The 14,520-nt window shown below is 55.8% G+C and overlaps 2 protein-coding genes across 2 annotated transcripts; one reads left to right on the plus strand and one right to left on the minus strand.

Moving 5' to 3' along the window:
- On the plus strand, window positions 1-5,803 carry LOC102967921 (coiled-coil domain-containing protein 74A). Its single transcript, XM_007091598.2, has 7 exons — window positions 1-317; window positions 1,529-1,570; window positions 3,754-3,916; window positions 4,732-4,909; window positions 4,984-5,066; window positions 5,148-5,219; window positions 5,373-5,803. The coding sequence occupies exons 1-7, from the start codon at window positions 68-70 to the stop codon at window positions 5,509-5,511; spliced, it is 927 nt and encodes a 308-aa protein (XP_007091660.2). The 5' UTR covers window positions 1-67; the 3' UTR covers window positions 5,512-5,803.
- Window positions 5,804-6,522: 719 nt separating this feature from the next.
- On the minus strand, window positions 6,523-10,975 carry LOC122232378 (mediator of RNA polymerase II transcription subunit 15-like). Its single transcript, XM_042961558.1, has 7 exons — window positions 10,925-10,975; window positions 10,564-10,613; window positions 9,749-9,815; window positions 9,067-9,227; window positions 8,802-8,968; window positions 8,244-8,342; window positions 6,523-7,558 (listed from the first exon to the last, which is right to left on the minus strand). Exons 1-7 carry the CDS (start codon window positions 10,973-10,975, stop codon window positions 7,422-7,424), a joined length of 732 nt encoding a protein of 243 aa, XP_042817492.1. The 3' UTR covers window positions 6,523-7,421.
- Window positions 10,976-14,520: the final 3,545 nt, after the last annotated feature.

The following is a 14,520-nucleotide window of genomic DNA, read 5'->3' on the forward strand; positions in this document are numbered from 1 at the left end:
CAGTCGAGCCACCAAGTGGGAGTGCAGCGACCGCAGAGGCGGCGGCAGAGGCGGCGGCAGCGGCGACATGAGCGCGGGGGTGGCGGCGGCCGGGCAGCGGCCCCCCAGCTCGGGGCTCCCGGGCTCCCGGGGCACGTCGCGCCTGCGCCCGCCCGCCATCCTCCAGCCCGCGCAGCACAGCACGCAGGTTGGGCTCATCGAGGCGCAGAAGCGGGTCGTGGACCTGGAGAAGAGCCTGCAGTTCCTGCAGCAGCAGCACTCGGAGACACTGGTCAAGCTCCACGAGGAGATCGAGCACCTCAAGCGGGAGAACAAGGGTGAGTCCGGGCGCCGCGGCCGCGAGTGAGGCGTCTTCCGCGGCTGGGGCCCGAGGGAGAGGCAGACCTGCCGCTCCCGGGTGCCTCCAGTACCGAAACACTCGTGGACTCTAGAACACGAGGTTTAGAAACCCTTAAACAGGGTATAAGGAGGACACAGGGCAGCAAGCCCCACCCCGGGTCCTGCTACGTGGGTCTCGGACTCCCTGCCTCCTCCGCACCCCCGGGCCCCAAACCTGGGTCTTCGTGGGCGGGGTCGACGGGGCCGCCCCACCATCTGGTGATCTGGTGGGGTGGTCTGGCTGTGTAGCGTTTCCCACAGTAAGCCGGGTCGCAGTCTCCTCTCTAGGCAAGTCGGGCCCGCCTGTTCTAAAAACTTTTATGGAAGTAAAAAGTGCGAGTGTACAGCTCAGTGATTTTCACAAACTAAACACAGATCGAGAGCCGACTTGCCATTCCCATCCAGCCCCTCCTTGGACACCTCCCCCTGCCCCCGCGTCTCCTCAGGGCAGGTCCTTCCTAACTTTGCCCCGCTGGTGGCTCCTCACCGCCATGGGCCAGGCCTGAAGCAGAACTTAAGGCCTATCACGGTGGGACACTGCTGTCCTCTCTTCTCCCTTATGCTTTAGTTGGAACTCCTCCCCCCACATTCTTAGCCCTGTCTCAGTTTCTCCCCACCTTTCTCCTGTTGCCTTTACCTGAAGTGCTATTAGATCAAGGGCTCACCATGATGTCAGGACTCCCTCCTCCTGACATAAGGAGTCTTGAGTCTCACCCCTGTCCCTCCCTGATGCCCAGGCTGGATGTGGCCAGCCCACGTTCTGGGTGTCACTTGATCATTGCTCTGACCACATTTGCTCATCCATGACTAGGGGCTCCTGGAGGACTGGGTCATCCTGACTCACTCACCTCTGTTCTTCTGGAGCTTGGGGCTCCACCTAGCAGAGGGTGCCCTATAGATGTCATGGGCAGAGGAATGGACTCCTGGCGAGGCTCTCACCCAAGGGCTCTGGCTCAGGGAACAGCTAGAGGCATTGCTGGCCCTAAGACACCCAGGGTAAAGGCTTGGCCCATGGGGCAGTGTCCTGGCTGCTAAGGTCATGTGTGAGGTCTCTCAGGGGTTCAGCGGGGAGTGCACAGGGCAAGCCAAAACCTCTTCTCCCCAAATGGCTGCAGTTTCAAAAATGACCAGTGCACATGCTTGCTTTCAGATCTCCATTACAAGCTAATAATGAATCAAAAGCCAAAGAAAGGTAAGACTGAGGCCCTTGGGTGCCTGATGGGAAATTTCTTCTGTCAGGAGTAGCCCCTCCAGAGTGCTTGTGTCTACCCAGCTAGCTGCACTGGCCCATGTACTATCCCAGTGGGGAGGAATCCTGGGGGACCTGGACAGACACCACTGCCCCCCACCCCCCGCCATGGTGTGGGTGCCTGTGCACCCAAGCACAGCAGGTGGGGCTCTCGGGGATCCCAAGGCCTGAAGTCTGCAGTAAGGAAGCAGGAAGAGCAGCTTGGGGTGGGGCTGCCGAGACCCCACCCCTGCCACCACCACCCCGCCCCCGGGCCCCCAGCCTTGCGGCTCTGCTGGATTCTTTTACTTGGGTTGCTGCTATGGCAGCCCCCAGCCCTGTGCCTCTGGCACAGACGGCTGTGGGCACAGTCCTTCTGGGGATCCTCCCTGCCATGTCTGCTGTGACCAAGTGTAGAGACAGAGAGACCTGCAGTCACTCGTCTAAGGCCCTTCCTCATCGTGACAGCCCCTTTCTCTTTGCCTGTCCTCCAGCCCAGCCCAGGGAGACTCAGGCTGTGTTGGGCCTGTTCCCCCCACATACCTTTGGGGCCAAGTCTGACATCAAGAGGTGGTCTGAGAGGTGTTAGCCTGGTATGCCCCAGTCTGGGGGTGTCCCGGGGCTCCCTTCCTAGGGGACATGGAATATGGGAACAGTGGTGGTGGGCCCTCCTCAAGCGGAGCAGAGCAGTTCCAGTGAGCTATCCTGGGCAAGTGGCAGGGCCTGTTAATGGTCCCAGTCCTGCAGGGTCGGGGGTCCCCAGTGGGCAATCAGAAGAGGCCATCCTCCCATTCAGGGCCTGCTTCTTCGGGCCCAAGCCCGCTGCTTTCTGGATGGCCCTTCCAGAAATCACCTTCCCCTTGGCCTTGGTTCTGCCTCACCAGAGCGGGGGGGGGGGGGGGGGGGGAGGGCTCTGCACAAACACAAACACAAACACAAACACACAGGCCTGCAGGGCCAGGAGGAAGGTACGGGTGGCCTGGCCCCTCCCAACAGCGGGGCACAGAAGTGTCTGGGAAAGCTGGGACCAAGGTGGTGCTGCCACCATCTCAGACTAACCCGGTGCACTTCCCACAGGCAGCACTTCCAATTCCAGCTTTCAGTCCATCAAGTCCGTCTCAAACTCGACCTTGTCGGGTGGCATGCCAGCACCCTCTGTGAACTCAGGGTCAGGGGAGGGGCACGTGCCCCACTGGGGCCCTGGGCCCCGATGGCCAGTGTGGGGTGCTGACCAGATTGCACCTTTGCCAAGCTCTGTGGACTTAAGGGTTAAGGAGTAGCTGAAGGGAGCCAGAGAGGGTGGCCGCCAGGTGCCGTCAGCTGACACCAGCAGGAAGGAGCCGAGGCGGGGTGTGACAGGACCATGGATTGGCCAGAGGGAGACTACGAAAGCGAAAGCGGGGTTGGCTACAAAGGAAGTGAACGTCAGATCAACGTGGGGCACAAGGTCCTGTGGCAGGCACACCCTGCCTGCATACAAAGAGAGGAGCCCCTGAGCCTTCCTAAGTGGTCTTCCAAGGGCAGCCTGGCAGAAGCCCTGCTTGTCAAACACGACAAACACCTGAAAGCAGGTGGATACAGGTGGGACAGCCCTGCCTAGCGTTCTGGGCTTGTGGTGTCCTCTGCAGAGTGAGGGGAGCTAATAGCCCCTTCTCTGCACTCGGCCTCCCTGAGAGGCCAGGCATCCTCCCCGGGTGTGGCCCTTGCCCCTTCCATGCAGGGCCTAGGCAGGCCGTGGGCCTTGTCCATGGAAAGGAAGTCTGTGCAGGCCGGGTCCCAGAACTCTCATACAGTTTCATTTTGCCCCAAATGGGGTGCTGCTTCAGAGTCAGGGAACAGCTGCGGGGCCACCCTGACCCCTGGACTTCCCCGAGGCATGGGAGACTGACCCAGTACAAGTAGGGGGAGGCCAGCTTCTACAGCAGCAGTAGTTTTAGAGCGTTCAGCAGGCACCACCCACAGACCCCCTTTTTGGGTCACCTGGCAGCCCCCACAATGGGGACTCTGTTACCATCTCTCCTTTACAAGGAGGAAACCGAGGCAGAGGGCAGGCGCTCCTTGGGCACTCACAGCCAATCCTGGAGGACGTGGGCCCTGGCTCTTGATGCCCACCCACCGTGACTGCCCTGTCTGGGTCTGATCTACAGCCAACTCTCAAGGAAAGGCCAGGCCCCGGCCCAGCTTCTCCAAGAAGCAAGACTCAAAAACTGACATTCCTCCGAAGACGGACCTGGAAGAGAAGACCCCAGCTGCTGCCCTGTTTCACAACAGCAAGCGGGACAACGCTCCAGGGGTGCAGGGGCAGGCCAAGTAAGGGCTCACCTGTACCCTGTGGGCCCAGCGTTGCATTTCGTAGGTTCACATTCTGGAAGCAGCCAGCTGCCTTGCCCTTCCAAATGGGTCAGTCTCCAGAGTGAAAGCAGACTCACTCCAGGCAGGCCCATCTGGCGGGCAATGCCCTGTGCTGACGAGGGTGCCAACAGCAGCCCAGAAACTAATTTCTCACAGAAATGGAACCAAGTAACTTGGCCTTTACATTAGTTTGCTTTTCACCAAGACAACAAGCAAAAGAACAACAGTAAGTTGGGTTCCTGGGCTCACCCTGGGAAATGTGCTTGGCCTCCGCAAGGCACAGAGCCAGCGGGCCAGAGCAAGACTGGGTTGACACCTGTTTCTGGGACTTCCTGGAAAGCAGCAGTGAACCTGGACTTTGCATCCGAAGAGACCCTGTTGTCCCCTGGGTAGTTCAGCCAGCAGGACGGGGTCCTGCTTCTCTGCACGGTCCTTACTGAGAGTCCCTCTCAACCAGCCCCACGGGTGTGGGGTCAGGACTGAGGGCAGTCACACAGCTTGAACCACATCTGACCCTCAGTGCACCTTGAGGGGAGAGGAAGGGATACGCCCAGGTCACAGCTGGCACCAGAGTGGCCCCCCACCCCCGCCACCTGGCGTCTGGAGCACCCTGGTCAGCAGAAGGGAACCAGACCCCGAGGAGGCTGTGTAGACACACCCTTCTTCCCCACACCAGCCGCACACTGGTGTGGATGCCGCCCTCAAGAGAGGTGGCGGGTGGTTAGACCAATCCTGGCAGGCTAGCTCTGGGCTGCTGTTAGTGCCTGTTCCAGAGATGAAGAAGTGGAGACGTCCAGTTCAGCAGCCCCCTGGGTGGCAGGCAGCCAGCACAAGGGCAAGCAGCCCCCCGTGATGAATCTGCCCCTGCACCTGCGCAAGCCCACCACGCTTCAGCAGTGCGCAGTGGTCATCCGCCAGCTGTGGAACGCCAACCTCCTGCAGGCCCAAGAGGTGAGGCTCAGGCAGCGGGGACCCCAGTGCCTCCGCAGACCCCGCCCACTGCCCCTCTGCTCCCTGCCTTCCAGCTGCAGCGCCTCAAGGCCCTCCTGGAAGGGAACCGGAGGAGGCCCAAGGCTGCATCTGAGGAGGCCGGCCCCAGCTGTCCCAAGTGAGTGATTCGGCGTGGCCCCCACCGCATCCCGGTGAGGTCTGCTCTTTTGGGGCTCACTACCGACTCCTCTTTCACCAGGGACCAGGAGGCCCTTCACCAGGGAGCCATGCAGCTCCCCAAGGTCCCCACCAAGGACATCCCCAAGAAATGGTGAGTCCCACCGGCAGGGGGAGGGTGGGGTGGCCTGAGCCCAGTACATAAGGGGCAGGGACAGCTCAGTGCCTTGCCTGAGGCCCTGCTGCCAGCCAAGTCTCCGCTCCTGCTCCCGGGGGCACCTGTAGTGACCTCCCTCTGCCCTACCAGCCTGATTCTGAGCCCTATGCCCGTGGCAGAGCGCCCCATCCTGCCCGCGCTGAAGCAGACCTTGAAGAGTAACTTTGCTGAGCGGCAGAAAAGGCTGCAGGTGGTGCAGCGCCGGCGGCTGCACCGCTCTGTCCTTTGAGGCGGGCGGCACGTGTCGGCGTCTGCATGCCAGGTCAGGGCCAGGCCAGTGCCCTACAGCTGGAGACGCTAACCCTCTCTAGATAGCACTTCAAAAGAATTCGAACACGTTTAGGCCGCGCGAAATTCCAGATAAGCCAAGTTCATGGCAGATAAAGTACTTGGTTGCTCTCAGAACCGAGACACTATTTTCTTGCTCAGTATTTTGCTATTCTGCATTTACACAAAAACACATTAAATAAGTATTACCCTACCTGTTGAAGACTGGAAATAAAGCTCGTTTCTCCACTTGTGAACCTCATCCCTCACCGCTATCTGACATGGCTGCCCTGCCCTGTGCCCCCAGCTCTGCTCCCTGCGGTGGGAGGGGCCCACTGGGGCAGTCACCAGGACTTGTCCAGGGCCTGGTGGGTGCCCTGCGCCACGGGCAGGCACAGCATGCACCCTTCTTTGAGTGCAGGGGGTTTCCTGGCCCTTGGCTGGGCTGGGACTGCCTTCCAGGCACAAGGGCAAGTCCCGTCCCCCCTGCCACAGCGCCGTCCAGCCTCCACACTGACAATCCCAGCTAACGAGCCATCCTACCGAGCCTGCCTTCTGCTGTGGAGGGCCACGGCCATGGGAGAATGGTCCTCTCCAGGGCGCTGGGGCCCCACCCTGAGATTCCCACCCAAGAGCCTCACCACCCCCTTACTCACCAGAACCGAAGCTTCCTAGGTCTCATGGGTGTGGTCAGTTTAGTGTCGACCCTCCCCTGGCAGGACAGGGCTACTGGCCCCACTGGCCATTTCCTCAGTGCTGATCTCTGCCTCTTCTTTGGGCAGCAGGAGCTTTGCCAGAAACCTCGGGGTAAACCAGGATGAGGCACTGATACTGTCAAAAAAAGGGTGAACTAAGGTCTGGGCATCCACGGCCGTCTCCAAGGTGAGGAATCTGGCTCAGCCCTGAAAGCATACCTCACTGGATAGTGGTCCCAGACTTGTGGGAGGGGACACAGTGACAAACTCATGACAAACACAGGAATAATAAATTTATTATAAGAACCACAGATGACACGGTAGTGCACATACAAAAGGGGAAACCTCTCATTGCCAGAGGGCTGATGCCCTGTCAGGGAGCTTTCACTCTCTGGAGCAGCTCTGATGACGCCAGGTCCTGAGGATGCTGCCCTGACCCAAGAACAGGCCCAAGTGCCCAGTGAGTGGGCACGGTGCCAGGTACAGGATCCACTCAGGTGTCCCTGCTCCCTAGGCACCCCCACAGTGCTGAGCAGACCCCCATGGCTTAAAGGGAGAATGCCATGAGGTATGAGTCCCAGGTGATGGCAGGGGATTCACAACTGCCTGCTGGCCGACTTTCCTTCTGAGACGCAGCCAGCGGCCCTTGGATCCAGGAGCTTCCCAGTGGCGTGCCCCCCACGGCAATGGTGGAAGGGTCTGAACCCAAAACCGTGACCAGAGAATTCTGTGTGTGTTTTCAGGGTTTCCTATGCTCTCCATGTTCCCCTACAGAAACAAAAAGTTTTCTGGCACACACACAAGAGGCTCTAACGAGACCTGGAGTTCTCCCCCAGGCTGCTGAGGAAGGACATGGGCCCTGGAGAAGCCAAGGGGACAGCAGCCCAAGGAGGAGCACACAGGGCTGAGGCATGTCCGACTCCCGGGGGGGAGTGGGGGTGGGGGAGTCCCAACCCCACCACGAAGCAGCCAGCTCCACAGCCACCTGCCCCAGTCACGTACAAGTATGGGAAAATGTTTGGCAGGTCCCCAAGGCAGAAGATAAAAGCAGGAAAGCTAATCTAAGCCCAGGTTCTCTAAGGGAGCCAACACCTAGAAATGTCCAACGTGAGGTGCATGTCCGCTGTGGCCCCGACAAGGCTGCCGGCTATCCCCGTGGTCCCCAGTGGGTGGGTGGCTAGGCGGCGGAGAGGCAGGCCTGGTGGATGCTCTGCGCCCAGGTGTTGAGCAGGGCTGTGACCGAGTGCTTGTCCGGGAGCTGCAGCAGCCTCGAGGTCATGCACCGGTGCACTGACTGCAGGAAGGGGTTGGCGTCTGCAACAGAGCAATGGGCCATGAGTGCCGCTGTGACCTCCGCCGGGACAGCCAGCGCTGGGCCTGACCCTGGGCTGCACAAGCAACTCTTTATGAAAGGCCACCGCACAGACACAGGGCTGGCGTCTAGGGCATCGAAGCCAGTCAACATGACCAGGATGCCATCTCCCGCACACAGTGGGGTGGCCAACACGGCCCCCTCCCAGGCCCATGCGTCAGTGGAGAACTGGAATGTGAACAGGTCTGGAGCCCAGGGCTTTCTCTCAGGGACAGCCTTGGGATCCCAGCCCTATGCACCAGCTCTGCACTGCAGGGGGACTGGCCACCATCAACAGGGGTCTCTCCGGGTCTCTGGTTTGAAGCCATGTCACCCAGGTGGGTCTCCGTAAGCCCAAGCTCCTTCTGTACTCCCGTAACAGCCTTGCAGAGGCCCACAAAGGCGGTTGGACCTGCTCGCCTCTCTCTCACTATAGGTGACCGCCCTGCAGACACAGGACGGACCCCTTTCTTCCCAAGTGACTTCTGGGCAACCCACTCCTGCCCACAAAGGGGCAGCAGAGAAAGGGGAGGAGGGGCCTCAGCTGCGGGGCACAGAGCAAATCTCGGTTGCCCTGAGCTGATGCCCCCTACCAGGGTCCCTAGACGGCAGCCGTGAGGCCTCCCCAAGGCTGTCCTCTTGGCTCACCGTACTGCCACTGCCTGTCAATCCACAGTGGGCTCTGGGCGGGGTAGTCGGCAGGCACACTGAGCTCCAGCGGCGGCACGCTCGGGAGATCCTTGTCATCTGCAACACATGTGTCTATGCCTGTGACCTGGCCCAGGCTGCCCTGCCTCATAGCCCTGCTCTAAACAGGGCTCTTCATATCCCAAAAGGTTCTGGTGAGGCTTGCTGCAGTCTGGAGGTCACTCTGATTCCCACTTCCACATCTCCCTAAGGCCTCAGGCAAGCACAGCCATATCTGGTTGGGAGGGAGGGGCTTCCCCGGCAGGCCGGTGAGAGGTAAGAGTCTGTGGGCTCAGGGCTCTGCCCTCAGAGCACCTCCTGGGCCAGGTATGTGTGAGGATCCAGGAGGACACAGGGATGGTGGGCTTCAGGGTGTGGTGTGAGCATGCCTGTTTGTGGGAGGCCAAGTGCCTGTCCACATGGATCATGCGGGCCTGTGCTGGGCCTGCTCCAGGGCCTTGGGCTGTAGTTCGGGACTCACTCTCCCATAGCACCAGCCCCGCCCTCCCCTGTACGCACCCAACTTGCATATCAGGTGGACGGTGCCGTTGTTACTGCAGTGAGATGGGTCCAAGTTCACCAAGAACTTAGGGTCTAATCTGGCCACCTCCCCCTGGAGCACGTTAGGAATGCTCTGCCGTTCATCGTCTTCAAACCTACGCTTCCGAGTGCATACCACCGGGGCCCTGGAAGAGACCACCATGGTCACCACACCACACTAGGCTGTGGCCCGTGGCCCACGGCCCGCCACCCACTGCGAGGCTGAACCCTGGACTGTACGTACGTAATGGGTGGGCCGTGGATGGCCGTCATGGCTGGCACGAATGTACGGTACAGGGAATGGTTGAAGACAGGTGAGCGGATATTGGCCAGGACGGCATCCAGGAGTGGCTGGCACAGGTACTGCTGCTTGGTTGGCGGCACCGGGGGTGGTGGGGGCGTGGGCTGTGACAGGATGGGGAGTGGGGACGTTAGCAGCCCACTCTTGGGGAGGCTTTCCAGACCCTGAAGTCCTTATCCTTCACAGCCAGACTGCTGTGGCTTCCCCACAACCTCTGCCCCCTGGAGACAAATACGGCTGATCCTGGATACATTCTCCTGCCTTCTGCAGCCTTGACCTTCCCCAGAGTTCCCTTCCTCCAGGGCTTGGACTGGGGCTGGGCAGGGCTGGGTGGAGGCCTGATGGTGGAGATGGGCATACAAGAAAGCCCATGCACCTGGGGGCTGCAGAAAGCACCCCAGGACCACAGCCACAGGGTGACTTCTCCCATGTTCCCACATATACTCTCCTTCCGCACAGCAGACCTGACCTGGCAAAAGACTCCTGGGCAAGGTCCCCAGGCTGAGCAGCATGGCCCCTCTGCCCACTCCTGACTGTGAAGGCTTCTCTCAGCTTGTGGTTCTGAATTCTCCCCACAGATGCCTGTGGCCCTTTGGACACCACCAGGCCATGGTGCCCCACTCACCACTGCCATGTCGTTCTTGAGCTTCTCCAGGGCAATCTCACACTTCTGGAGTGTTTTCAGGGGGCACCTATGGGGAGAGGGGATGTGACTGATTCTGGGTGCTCAAGGATGAGGTGTCAGCGGCTCTTGAGCACTCATCCCAACCGCTCCCTGCCTAGCTTGTCCTGGTGTGCATGGAACCAGCCTTGGCCACCAGAATCCTCCACAGGAGCCCCAGTCATTGAACTATTCCTAGACCCAGAGTATAAGGCAAGATAGTCCCACGTCCAGGAGCTGTCCGGTCCTGCTCATCAGAAGAGGGCATAAAGGTGATGGGTCAGGGGGAGAGACAGAGGCCAGGTCCCTGCCCCAGGCCCTAGAGTCCCAAAGAGGGATCGAGCCTAGAGGCTTGAGTGCTGCCCAGCTCCAATACATCTAGTTCTGCAGTTTCTAGCATTTTGCACAGTAAATAGAACAGAGAAGATCTTCTAGAAGGGAGCATAGCCAAACTGATGCAGAAATAGGGACAGAACCCAAAGGCCAGTCCATGTGCACAGTTCTGCAGAGCTGGCCCGTCTCTGGCGTTCAGAGCAGCACAGCTGGCAGGTTGGGGCAGGGCACGTGTGCCATGTTGTGAACCAGGGCTCCAATGCCTCACAAGTGCTTCTCAAGGCGATGTCTTGTTTCATTTTCACAGCCAACCCGGGTGAGCCATAGTCACTCCTTTTGCAACGGAGTAAATGAGATGCAGTCATTTGCCCAAGGCCACTGGGAAGTCAGGGGCAGGGCAGGGGCTGGATACTGGCAAAGGCAAGGGGCCAAGGGCTTGGAGGCACCTGTGGTGGCCCGAGGCCCCTTCTCTAAACTCCGTCTCATCACCAAAGCCCTACAATCCCAAAGAGGGATCAAGCCTAGAGGCTTGAGTGCCGCCCAGCTCCATTACATCTAGTTCTGCAGTTTCTAGTGTCCTGCTCAGATACTCAGTGTGGCTAAGTCTGAGTTCCACCCCAGGCCTGAATGGAGGGTCACAATGCCACTGTGGCTTTATTTCCACTCCTGACTGGGGGATACCGTTGCGGTCTCATCTCTGGCTCATGCCTGGGTTCTTCATTGGCTGAGAGAGAATTGCCTCAGAGGACACTTAGCTCGCTGTTCACTGATGTTTGGATTTGAAGGTTCAGTACTTACCCACCTCACCCTGGCCTGTTCTGCCTGCAGGTGGATATTGGTGCTGGAAGATTCACTCATGTGGCTTTGAGGGAGATTAAGACTCCTTTTCATTCAGTTGTGGGTTTTGTTTTTTGTTTTTTATTTTTAGGGGAGAGGGGCAAAGGGAGAGAGAGAGAATGAGAGAGAGAGAGAGAGAGAGAGAGAATGAGAGAGAGAGAGAGAGACAGAGAGAGAGAGAGAATCTTAGGCAGGCTCCATGCTAAGCATGGAGCCTGATGCAGGGCTCAATCCCACGACCCTGAGATCCTGACCTGAGCTGAAATCAAGAGTCAAATGCTCAACCATCTGAGCCACCGAGGTATCTCAATTGTGCCTTTTTAATATAGAAAATTCAAGGCACCTGGACGGCTCAGTTGGTTAAGTGTCTGACTCTTGCTTTTGGCTCAGGTCATGATCTCATGGTTCATGAGATCAAGCCCCATGTTGGTCTCTGCACTGAAAGGAGGGAGCCTGCTTGGGATTCTCTCTCTCTCCCTCTGTCTTTCCCTCCCCTGCTCGCTCGCACTCTCTCTCTCTCAAAATAAATAAACTTAAAAATATATAGAGAAAATTATATAAGCAGTTAAACATTAAGGAGAGAATCCCCAAACACCAGTTATTAAACTGAAGTCTAGTCACAAATCACTGCTTATTCTAACCCTCATTTATTTAAAACCAGATTTGTGTCAAAGTCTTTCCAGAAACTTTTTTACAGTTCCAATCCTTCAGGCTTGGGACAACTGATGCTTCCTTCTTCTTATTGCTTATTGATTCCTTCTGCCTGCCGAGTTTCTACAGCTCCAAAGCCAGAGAGTAGCATGCCTTGACCATGTTCCTCTTGCTCTGCGAGAATTCCTGTCAGCACTGGATTCCATCATTAAAAAAAAAAAAAAAAAAAAAAAGGAATTATATATGAAACTGTTCTGCAAAAATACATGCTTATTCAATATAATGTATGGTTATTAACAGAAGCTTTTAGCATAACAGAAACACCACAGACTTTGGAATCAGGCCTGGGACCAAATCCTGAGTCCATCAACATGGGATCTTCTGAATTGGAGAGCAACACCTGTCTAGATGCAATGTTCCATTTTCCTATTCCTTAACTGTTATTAGTCTAATCTCCCTAGCCTAGATCTTCTCAGTTTTAAGGGAAATACTTCGGGGCACCCGAAACGCTCAGCTGGTTGAGCGTCCAACTTCGGCTCAGGTCATGATCTCACAGTTTGTGAGTTCGAGCCCCGCGTCGGGCTCTGGGCTGACAGCTCAGAGCCTGGAGCCTGCTTCGGATTCCATGTCTCCTTCTCTCTCTGCCCATCCACTGCTTGTGCTCTGTCTCTCTGTCTCTCAAAAATAAATAACTGTAAGGGAAATACTTCTAAATCCTTACAGTTCATGTAAAACCATTCCCAGGGCTCAGCCTGGTCTTTCTGTGAAATGGGGCTAAAATCTCCCACCCAGAGTCATTGTGAAGATGGGATGAGATAGCAGACCCCACAGAAAAGGCCTATGTAGAGAAAGACACTATTGGTGCTAGTATCCTTCCCCTCACTCCCCGTGCCTTTACATTTGTTATTGAGGAATAACGTTTATGCCGAAAAGTGCACATGGATTGGGGTGTGAATTTCCACAAACAGCACAGACCTATGCAACCAACCCGCAGGTCAAGAAATCACAGACTCCAAGGAGCCCCCCGGAGCCCCTTCCCTTCCCTATTTTAATAGTTTGGGGACTGATGACATTGTCATCCATAGGAGAGAAGCTGCCCTAAGGATTTTCTCCAAAACCTTGTGTGTACCAGCAAAAACCAGCAAAGTTCTCAGAAGGTGGTAATGTACTGCCTTGTAATGGGTTTCTCCTCAGGATATCCAAGTGGACAGAGAGTTTGATGACCTCGCTATCTCAGTGAAGGTAATTCTTCCAGCACTCCATATAAAGACTGCTGCCCACAGAGTGGAGTACAAAAGACTTGCCTCCAGTCTACACCCCGTCCCTACTGGCGTCTGTCCCTAAGTGACTGCGGTATGTGGCTTCCTCTCACATTGGCCACTTCAACTTCAATATGGAGGGTTCTTGGCCTCATGATGCTTTATTACCACTTGAGTCTGCAGTGAGTCCCATGTCAGCTGGGTGGTAAGTCCTGTGGAGCCTGTCTTCATGATGACTCAGACAATCGTACCCTCCTCTCCATCCCATGGCCTCTGTTAATGCAGAGTGTGGGCCTTCCTTTGCTCACACTAATTTCCGTAACATGAACTTGTGCTGTGTGCTACATGTTGAGCTGGGTATGGGGTCAAAGATCTCCAAAGTTCCTGCCTTGGTGACTTCAAGAGACCATGAAAATATAAGGTGGTGTGTGACTGGCATTCCCAAACTCAACTTGCCAGAGCGCAAACTGACACAACGTTTTTGGAAGGTTTTATGTACCAAGAGCCTTAAAACTGCCTATGTCCTTTGATTCAATGGTCTGACTAATCTGCTCTTCAGAAATAACCAGAGATGCATAAAAATATTGATGCCCAGGGGTGCCTGAGTGGCTCAGTAGGTTCATGCGTTTGAGCCCCGCATCGGGCTCTGTGCTAAAAGCTCAGAGCCTGGAGCCTGCTTCAGATTGTGTCTCCCTCCCTCTCTGCTCCTCCCTCACTCGTGCTCTCCCTCTCTCTCTCTCTCACACACACACAAAAGTAAATAAATATTTTTAAATGTTTCACAAAAAAATATTGATGCCCAAAAATGCTCACTGAAAGGCTGTTTATAATATGAAAATTGGAAATAATCTAGATGCCCAATAACAGGGGACTGATTAACTAAGAATTGGAACTCTGCAATCATTAAAAGCCAAGCGTTCAAAAAACATTGAACACGTTAACAGTTTATGAAAAAGCACATGGTTAATGTTAAGTGAGAAAATCAGGATTGAAAAAAAATCACATGGTTTGTCTGGCAGTTCCTTAAAAAGTTGAACCTGTAGTTTATCACAGACCCAGCAATTCGTGTCATAGAGAAATGAAAACATGTGTTCACAGCAGCTTTATTCATAATATCCACAAAGTACAAATGTCCACCAACTGATGAATGGGTAAATAAAATATGGTATAGGGGCACCTGGGTGGCTCAGTCAGGTGAGCAACTGGCTTTTGATTTCGGCTTAGGTCATGAGCTCACGAACCTTGGGATGGAGCCCTGCATCAGGCTCTGTGCTGTGCGTTGGTGGAGCAGAGCCTGCCTCGGAGTCTCTCTCTCCCTCTCTCCCTTGCTCTTTCTTTCTCTCAAAATGAATAAAATAAACATTAAAAAATAAAATAAAAATGGTATGCCCATACAATGGAATATTATTTGGCCGTAAAAAGAAATGAAATTTGAGGCGATGATAGCATTCTAAACTTGCTTGTGGTAATGGCTGCACAACTCTGTGAATATACCAAAAGTAATTGGACATTTTAAACAGACGAATTGTAGAGTATGTGAACTGTATCTCAATAAAGCTGTTTACAAGAAACAGGAGTGAAGGATCATGCTACCACAGGCATGTATCATGTAACAGGAGGAATGTGTCATGCTACAACATGAATGAACCTTGAAAA

Source organism: Panthera tigris, chromosome D3 (assembly GCF_018350195.1).
Source record: "Panthera tigris isolate Pti1 chromosome D3, P.tigris_Pti1_mat1.1, whole genome shotgun sequence".
Classification (NCBI taxonomy): Eukaryota; Metazoa; Chordata; class Mammalia; order Carnivora; family Felidae; genus Panthera; species Panthera tigris.